Here is a 9,514-nt window from a genome sequence, read left to right as displayed (position 1 = left end):
ACACACAGAGAGGGCGGATGAAGGAGAAAGGGAGCGGGACAGAGACAGAAGCTTGAGACCCCTGGATTACCAGACCTAAATAAAAGAGAAATAAAATAAGCCTGTGGGGCCGCTGAGCACCATGCCGGTCTAAGCCAGCCATTCTCAACCGGGCACAGTTGTGCCCCCAGGGGGACGTTTGGCAATGCCTGCAGGTATCTTAGGCTGGCAGCACGTGGAGAATGCGAATTCTCCTGGCACCTGGTGGCTGGTGCTCAACACCGGGCAGCACGCGGGACGGGGCCCAGAGAGTGGAGCCCAGGTTGAGAAGCCCCGCACCACCTGGTTCCACGTGCCTAGTCTGTCAGCTCCGATTCTCAACCCCGATCTCTCTCTCTCTCTCTCTTCCCCCATCCACACCTCTCTCTGTCCTTCCCCATCTCGCCCCCCCAAACATCTGCTTCCATTCCCTCCCCATCCCCACTGACCCACCCCACCGTCCTCTCCGCTCCTCCACCCCCAATCTCCCACGCCCTGCTCCCACCGACCCCTCTGGCCTCCCTCCTTCGCTCCCCGCATGCTTTCTCCGCACATCCTATCTTGCTTCTGGTGTTTGTCCGTCCTTTATTTCTGCTCACCCCTCTGATATCTCCGCCGACCTTCCCAGTCTTTCCTCCCGCCTTCTCGCTCACCGTGATCCTTTCCCGTCTGAGCGTTACCATTTCCATCCTCCTCCGGCCGCGCTGGGCATATCTCCGTCCACCCCGCCAATGCCGTCCACTGCCCTGTGGGACTCTCACTTTGGGCCCATGCATCGCCCGCTCCTACATCCTTTCGCTCCCCTGGTGCTTGTCTTCCTCCATCCTTCTACCTTCCCTCGGCCCGCCTTCCTCACCCTGTCCGGCCACCCATCCCCACGTCCCTGCACCTCTGGCCATCTGTCCCGCGCCCACAGCTCCCGTCTTGTTTCTCCCCCCAGCCGGCGGCCCCGTCCGACCTCCCGCGCGCCCCATGCCGTCCCTCCTGCTCCTCGGGACCCTCCTGCTCCTGGCCTCGACCGCCCGCCAGGCCGGGGCGCGCCCGTCCAACGCCACAAGCGCCGAGCCCCCGGGCCCGCTGCCCGCCCTGCTGGCGCACCTGCGGCGCCTGACCGGGGCGCTGACCGGCGGCGGCGGCACTGCGGGCCCGGGCGCCAACGGCACCAGGACCAGCCCCGCGAGCGGGACAGGCGCGGCGGCGCGGGCGCCCCCTCCCGCCGAGCTCTGCCATGGCTACTACGACGTTATGGGCCAGTACGACGCCACCTTCAACTGCAGCACGGGCTCCTACCGCTTCTGCTGCGGCACCTGCCACTACCGCTTCTGCTGCGAGCATCGCCACATGCGCCTGGCGCAGGCCTCCTGCTCCAACTACGACACGCCGCGCTGGGCCACCACGCCGCCGCCGCTGGCCGGGGGCGTCGGGGGTGCTGGGGGTGTGGGCGGGGGGCCTGGGCCCGGCCAGGCGGGGTGGCTGGAAGGGGGCCGGGCGGGGGGTGCAGGGGGGCGCGGGGGCGAGGGCCCCGGGGGCAGCACGGCCTACGTGGTGTGCGGGGTCATCAGCTTCGCCCTGGCGGTGGGCGTCGGCGCCAAAGTGGCCTTCAGCAAGGCGTCCCGTGCGCCCAGGGCGCATCGGGAGATCAACGTGCCCAGGTATGTGAGCGCTGGGGCCCTAGCTGAGTGGGGCCTGGGGGCGGGGCCTGGGCAGTGAGAGGTGGAGCCATCTGGTGAGGGCGTGGCTACAGGGGTGCCTGTGCAGGTTCAGAGACGCGGGAGGCCTCCACCGCGAGCCTGGGCGCGGAAGCCTAGGGATATGGGCGGGCCCTAGGGATAGGCGACAGAACGGGCCTGGCTGCGGAGTGACGGGTGAGGCTCAGGCCTTCATTCACCCAACAAATTATTTTTTGAGCACTTTCTGTGGGTCAGCAGCTGGGGATACAGCAGTGAAAAAACAAGGTCCCTGCCCTGCTGGGTAAACCCGACTTCCAACCCCAGGTCTGCTGCCTGCGGTCTGCGTGACCCTGGGCCTGTCCCTCCATTTGCTTGCCTGTAAAATGGGCCTAATAACTGTTCCCCATCCATTCAGACTGTAACGAAGATTAACTGAATTGATTCATGTCGAGTCTTGGCACATGGTAAGCCCTCAATAAATGTTGGCTGCCATTATCATTAAACGTTAGTGGCGGAGAGAGTACGCAAGCAACCACATATGCAATATAAATTTAGGTATTGATAACCGCTGTGAAGAAAAGAAAGCAGCATAACAGGTAGAGAGTGGGGACCGAGGGTGTTGCTTTATGCGAAGTGGTCAGGAAAGGGACCTGGAGCGGAGACCTGAGGGGAAGGAGCAAGCCAAGCAGGGATCTGTGGGAAGGGCATTCCAGGCAGAGGGAACAGCGCGTGCAAGGGCCCTGGTGGGAGTACTTGCAGGACAGTGAAGGGGCCCATGAAGCTACAAAGCAGTGGGCGTGGAGCAGATTTATTCTGAGAGTGACGGGGGAGCCTCTAGAGAGCCCTGAGCTCCGGCGCGAAGCCATCTGATAATTTCAAGAGTTCCTGGGCTGCGTGTGTGCGGCGGGACTGCAGGGGACAGGGGAGGAAGCGGGAGACCCGTTAGGACACTAGCAATGAGCCAGGTGAGAGCAGGTACCGGGAGCAGCACTGGTGGTGAGAAGTGTCCCGTTGGGGATTTATTTTGGAGGTCGAATCTGCAGGACTGCTGAGGAGCATGAAAGAACAACAGGAGTCAGGGGTGATTCTAAGGTTTTCGGTCGCATAGCCGGACGAACGGGGCACACTTTATCAGCATGGGACGGCTGTAAAAGGAACGGGAGTGAGGTCCCAAGTTCAGGGTGGGGCAGGTGCCCAGTGGGGACGATGTGGGAAGGACCACAGGGGGGTTGGGTCCAAATGAATTGAGGAAGGGGCTGTTTCAAGCAAGAAATGCGGTGGGAGGAACCTTGGGGTGGGCGGCGCTCAGCTTGACATTAGCGATGGGCGTGGCCAAAGGCGAGGAGCCCGGGGCGAACTGACAGACTCCCCCAGAGGGAGAACAGGGAGGGAAAAGAAGCCTGAGCCCTCCCTCTCCCGGACCCCACCCACGTCCCCAGGCCGCTGACCGTCGCTCTGCCACCTCTAGGGCTCTGGTGGACATTCTGAGGCATCAGGCGGGGCCTGGGACCCGCCCGGACCGGGCACGAAGCAGCTCCTTGACCCCGGGGGTCGGGGGCCCCGACAGCATTCCCCCGAGGACGCCCAAGAACCTCTACAACACCGTGAAGCCCTCCAATCTCGGTGAGTGGGACCTGGGAGTTGGGGCTGCAGCTGCGGCCTCTGGCCACGCCCACCATACATGTAGCCCCGCCCTCCCAGATACCCCGCCTCCCCGTTGCCCAGGCCCCGCCCCCAGTCCTCTAGACCCCGCCCTCCCGGATAGCCCCACCTCCCGCTGCCCAGGCCCCGCCCCCAGTCCTCCAGCCCCGCCCTCCCCGGATAGCCCCACCTCCCGAGGCCCAAGCCCTGCCCCTAGTCCCATCCACCGGCCTCTGCCATCTCTGAACCATTACGGGTGGGTGCCATGGACGCCGGGGTGATTTAAATTTATACATTCTCAGCCCCTACACTTGAGAAAGTCCGTGTCTGAGCTCCCAACAGCTCACAAGAAACTCACAAGAAAGTACCTAATAACTGCATTGGAACGTGTCCCGAACCAGACAGCCTGGGTCTGAATCCTGGCTCTGCCACCGCCGACCGGGGCAAACCGTTTCACCTGTCTGGGCCTCAGTGTCCTCACCCATGAAACCAGGAGCACAACAGCACTCACCTCACAGGGTTATCGTAAAGGTCAAGTGAACCAATGACCGAAGGCTTAGAGCAATGCCTCACACAGAAAAAGCGCCATACAAATAGGAGCAGTTATTAGTGTTCTTCTATTTTATGATGAGTTCATCAGTGGGGAAGCCCAGGGAGCTGGAACGGGTTAGAGGAGGAGGAAGGCTTCCCCCAGGCAATGCTATTTGAGCAATGGCCTGGAGGGTGAGGGGGTTACTTGGGCCAACGGAGCTCAGGACGGCTGAAGCAGAGTTTGCGGGCCAGGGAGAGGGTGTGCAGACACCTCGGGAAGGACCTGAGCACCAGGCTGGGCTGAGGAGCTCTGCCTTTGTCCTGATGGCAGTGGGAAGCCATGGTAGAGTTTAGAGCAGGGATGGGCAACAAAGTCAAAAGTGAGTGGAAGAATGATCTTTCTGGAACCCGTGTGAAGGGGGAGGGATGAGACGAAGAAGGCCCAGGGGGAGGGTGGATGGTACTCCAGGCTGGACAAGGCCTGGGCTGGGGTCAGAAATGGAGGGGAAGAGGTGGGTTTGAATAGTAGTAATAAAGAGGAGACATTTGAGGCGGATCTTGAGGGGTAAGTAGCAGTTCTTCAGGCAAAGAAGGAAAGGAAGGAATTCAAGGCGGAGAGAATAGCATAACAACATGTGCAAAGGCCCTGTGGCAGGACTGAACTAGGCTCCTTCAGGCAAGGCATCAGCTGGAGCCAATCTAAGCCAAGTAATTCCTGGCTTAGATTTTGTCCCGTGGGTGACAGCCAGACATGGAAAGAGTTTGCAACAGCAGAGGGGCAAGGGCAGGGGCAAGTGTGGGTGTCAGGAATACTACCCTGGGGGGCTGATCTTGAAGAGGGGGCTGGCCAGATGGCCAGAAGGCTGATTTGATGGTCCAGGAGGGAGAGGCAGGTCAGAGCAGAGATTCAGGAGGTAGCAGGGATCAGAGCTGGGGACCAAGTGGACGTGAGTGGAAATCCTTCCGCAATACCAGGACAGTAGCACCAGCTGGGAGTGAGTGATGACAGTAACGCCACTTCCTTTCTTGGTCCCCACAGATAATCTGCACCACAACTACCTGCACCTCAACGTCAACAGCCCCAAGCACCATGCCACCACGATGGGTACGGACTAGGGCTGGGCTGTGGGGAGGACAAGGCTCCTTTCCTTCCCTGCCTTGTACTGAGCCTGAGCTGGGGGCCCAGGACAGAGCAGGCATGAGACCCTGCGAGCCCTGACCCCCCAGTCTAGCCAGGTAACCAAGCTAGCCTCGGCTGCCCAGTTTGAACACCAGAAGTGGTCATCTCCCTCACACCTGGGTTGGTGGGAAGATGAATGGAGTGGACTGCCCCTCCAGCCTGGGGCCAGGCACACGGCAGGTGCCGAGCAAGAGCTAGCTGCCTCTCTTCCTGTGACATGACCTGCTGCCCCAGCAATGAGCCTGTCTCCTGGGGAGGGGGGGGTGAATACAGGGGTCCTGGACTGCTGGTGCTCTGAGGGGCTGGAGTCCCTGGTTTCCACTCCCTAAGGGGCTGGGGGCTGGAACTGCTGGGTCTGAGGGAGAGGGGCTGTGCTGACCCCTGCCATGCCCCTCTGCCCCAGATTGGCGCGCCATTCCACCACCCAGCCCCTCCTTGCACTACTCCACGCTCTCCTGCTCACGGTCCTTCCACAACCTCTCGCATCTGCCCCCGTCTTACGAGGCTGCTGTAAAATCTGAACTCAACCGCTACTCCTCCCTCAAGAGACTGGGTGAGTCCCAGGAAGGGGAGGGGCACAGGCAATGGGGTGGGGTGAAGAGCCAGGGCCTGGGTTCAGGATGGTGGAGAGTGGCCCAATTGACACTGAAGGTGCTTTTTTTTTTTTTTTAATGTTATGTTAGTCACCATACATCATTAGTTTTTTTGTTTTGTTTTTAAAGATTTTATTTATTTATTTGACAGGGAGAGAGAGAGACAGCGAGAGAGGGAACACAAGCGGGGGAGTGGGAGAGGGAGAGGGAGAAGCAGGCTTCCGGCTGAGCAGGGAGCCCGATGCGGGGCTCGATTCCAGGACCCTGGGATCATGACCTGAGCTGAAGGCAGTCGCTTAACCAACTGAGCCACCCAGGCACCCACATCATTAGTTTTTGATGTGGTGATCCATGATTCATTGTTTTCATAAAACACCCAGTGCTCCATGCAGTACTTGCCCTCCTTAATAACCATCACCAGGCTAACCAATCCCCCCCTCCCCTCTAAAACCCTCAGTTTGTTTCTCAGAGTCCATAGTCTCTCATGGTTCATCTCTCCGTCCGATTTCCCCCCCTTCATTTTTCCCTTCCTTCTCCTAATGTGACACTGAAGGTGCTTTTTAAAAATGCAGATTCATGCTCTCCTAAGATCTATTGTATTCATCAGGACCTGTATTTACAATTAACAGAACTTAAGCAAACAAAAAAAAATTTTTAAAGGCAACTACATTAGCTGGATAATGGAAAGTCTCTGAATCATGAGCTTCAGGTATGGCTGGATCCAGGAGCTCAAAAGCTGTCTCCAGGATTCGATATGTCTCAGCTCTGCTAAATGGTGGGCTGGCTTCATTTACAGACAGATCCTTCCTTAGTGGTGGCAAAGAGTGACCTGAGGAATTTCAGGGTGCCATTCTACCAGCAGGAAAGCATCTTTCCCAATGATTCCAGCAAAAATCCCAGGTCTGGAGCCTACTGGCCCAAACTGGGTCACATGCTTGTCCCTGAACCAATCACTGTGACTCTGGACATTTCTGGGTCAGTGGCAGTAGCCTTCAAACATTTTTAAATTGAGAGCCACATTAAGAAATGCTTTTTAGGGGCGCCTGGGTGGCTCAGTCGTTAAGTGTCTGCCTTCGGCTCAGGTCATGATTCCAGGGTCCTGGGATTGAGCCCCGCATCGGGCTCCCTGTTCGGCCGGGAGCCTGCTTCTCCCTCTCCCACTCCCCCACTTGTGTTCCCCTCTCTCGCTGTGTCTCTCTCTGTCAAATAAATAAAAAATCTTTAAAAAAAAAAAAGATAACCCTTTAAAAAAAAAAAGAAATGCTTTTTATATTATCACCCATGAGACACATGTATATATGCATATTTTTTAATTACAGGAAAAAATTTGAAACTTGTTATTATGAACTTTTGCAAACATACCCAGCATTAGAGGAAACTGTAAAATGAATCCTCATGTTCCCATCACTCAACTTAAAATGAGCAACATTTTGTTAATCTATACTCCCTTTGCCCCAGTTTTTTGTGGATTGTTTCATTTTTTACTTTTTTTAAAATTTTATTTTATGTTATGTTAATCACCATACATTACATCATTAGTTTTGGTTTTTTAAAGATTTTTATTCATTTTTTGACAGAGAGAGAGACAGCGAGAGAGGGAACACAAGCAGGGGGAGTGGGAGAGGGAGAAGCAGGCTTCCCGTGGGGCAGGGAGCCCGACGCGGGGCTCGATCCCAGGACCCCGGGACCATGACCTGAGCCGAAGGCGGACGCTCAACGACTGAGCCACCCAGGCGCCCTACATCATTAGTTTTTGATGCACTGTTCCATGATTCATTGTTTGCATGTAACACCCAGTGCTCCACTCAATATGTGCCCTCTTCAATACCCATCACCAGGCTAACCCATCCCCCCACCCTTTTTTACTTTTTTTTTTAAGATTCATTTATTTTGAGACAGAGAGGGAGAGTGGGGAGGAGTAGAGGGAGAGAGAATCTCAGGCCAACTCCAAGCTCAGTGCGGAGCCGACATGGGCGGCGCTCAATCCCACAACCCTGAGATCAGGATCTGAGTGGAAACCAAGAGCCAGACGCTCAACCCACTGTGCCACTGAGGCACCTCTTTGCTGGATTATTTTAAAACAAACCCTACGTATCGTCACTGCATCCATTAATATTTCCGCAACACAAATTAACTGAAATAAAAACTTTATGAACTGGTACTCACCCTTATTCCCCTATTATGTGTATGCTTTCTTTCTTTTTTTTTTTAAGATTTTATTTATTTGACAGAGAGAGAGCACAAGCAGAGGGAGCAGCAGAGGGAGAGGGAGAAACAGGCTCACTACTGAGCAAGGAGCCCGATGCGGGACTCAATCCCAGGACCTCAGGATCATGACCTGAACCGAAGGCAGAGGCTTAACTGACTGAGCCACCCAGGGACCCTTAGATACTTTCTTTTTTATGTAACTTTTAAAAATCTTTTTCCCCACCAACCTCCTTAATCTTTTTTTTTTATTATTGATTTTTTTTAAGTAATATCTGCACCCAATATGGGGCTCAACTCAGGACCCGGAGATGAAGATGGGGATGCTTTACCGACTGAGCCAGCCAGGAGCTCCTGTGTGGATGCTTTCTGATAATTTTTTATTCTATTTCATTTTCAAAATGCCAGTCACCATCCACAAAACTGACTTCACAACCCATGAATAGGTCACATTTCCAAGTTTGGAAGAAAAAAAAAAAAAAGGAAGTCGCCCCACATCTACCGGCTCACCATCGTGTGTGGGGCCTAGGAATCTGCATTTTGGTCACATAGCTAGCCTGATTGTTTCGACTGGTTGCAATGTGGGACTCAGCCACCTGTTCCCAGGCTAATGACCAGGGCATTCTGGTGATGTCTGCAGTCCTCGTGGGGGTGGGATGTACCGAAGCCAGGGGATGGGGGAGGTTGTGGGCTGGCTGAGGACTTACCTCTCTGGCTTTTCCCCCCTTCCCCCAGCTGAGAAGGATCTGGACGAGGCCTACCTGAAGCGCAGGCACCTGGCGGAGATGCCCCGCGGGACGCTGCCCCTGCATACCCTTCGGCGACCCGGCACGGGGGGCGGCTACCGCATGGATGCCTGGGGCGGCCCGGAGGAGCTGGGCCTGGCGCCCGCGCCCAACCCGCGGCGGGTCATGTCCCAGGAGCACCTGCTGGGCGACGGAGGCCGGTCGCGCTACGAATTCACCCTGCCGCGCGCGCGCCTTGTGTCGCAAGAGCACCTGCTCCTGTCATCGCCCGAGGCCCTGCGCCAGAGCCGGGAGCACCTGCTGTCGCCCCCGCGCAGCCCCGCGCTGCCCCCGGAGCCTGCCGCCCGCGCGGGCCTGGCCGCGTCCCATTCCAACTTGCTGCTAGGACCCGGGGGGCCCCCCACGCCGCTGCACGGGCTGCCCCCGCCGCCCGGCCTGCACGCGCACCACCACCACGGCCTGCACGGCTCCCCGCAGCCTGCCTGGATGTCGGACGCCGGCGGGGGAGGGGGCACGCTGGCGCGCAGGCCACCCTTCCAGCGCCAGGGCACGCTGGAGCAACTGCAGTTCATCCCTGGCCATCACCTGCCCCAACACCTGCGCACCGCCAGCAAGAATGAGGTGACGGTCTGAAGCCAGGCCCGGGGGCTTGCGGGCTGCGGCCTCGCCGGCCCCCATCCCAGCCTGGATCCCCCAACACACTCTAGGGGCCTGGGACCCAGGATCAGCCTGTGGGCAGGGGACTGCCTCCGAGGACACTGCTTTGGATGAAATTGTCACCGGAGACAAAACCTCCTTCTGGGATGTCATGGTAGATAAGATCCCTCCTCCTATGTCACTGTTTGAGGCAAGGCCTCTTTCCCATGACGTTATCACAGAGGAAGAGCCCTGCCTGTGAGGTCATCACTAGTGAAAATGTCTGTGTTCTGT

The 9,514-nt window shown here is 57.2% G+C and overlaps 1 protein-coding gene across 1 annotated transcript; it reads left to right on the top strand.

Annotated features, from left to right (window-relative positions):
* The first annotated feature begins 990 nt into the window (after positions 1–990).
* Positions 991–9,217, top strand: SHISA7 (shisa family member 7). Its single transcript, XM_044921998.1, has 5 exons — positions 991–1,670; positions 3,157–3,311; positions 4,900–4,965; positions 5,444–5,593; positions 8,574–9,217. The coding sequence occupies exons 1-5, from the start codon at positions 991–993 to the stop codon at positions 9,215–9,217; spliced, it is 1,695 nt and encodes a 564-aa protein (XP_044777933.1).
* The last annotated feature ends 297 nt before the right edge of the window (positions 9,218–9,514 follow it).

Source organism: Neomonachus schauinslandi, chromosome 16, assembly GCF_002201575.2.
Source record: "Neomonachus schauinslandi chromosome 16, ASM220157v2, whole genome shotgun sequence".
NCBI lineage: Eukaryota > Metazoa > Chordata > Mammalia > Carnivora > Phocidae > Neomonachus > Neomonachus schauinslandi.
The sequence above is the reverse complement of the archived record's forward strand: the minus strand, read 5'-3'. Positions and strand labels throughout refer to the sequence as shown.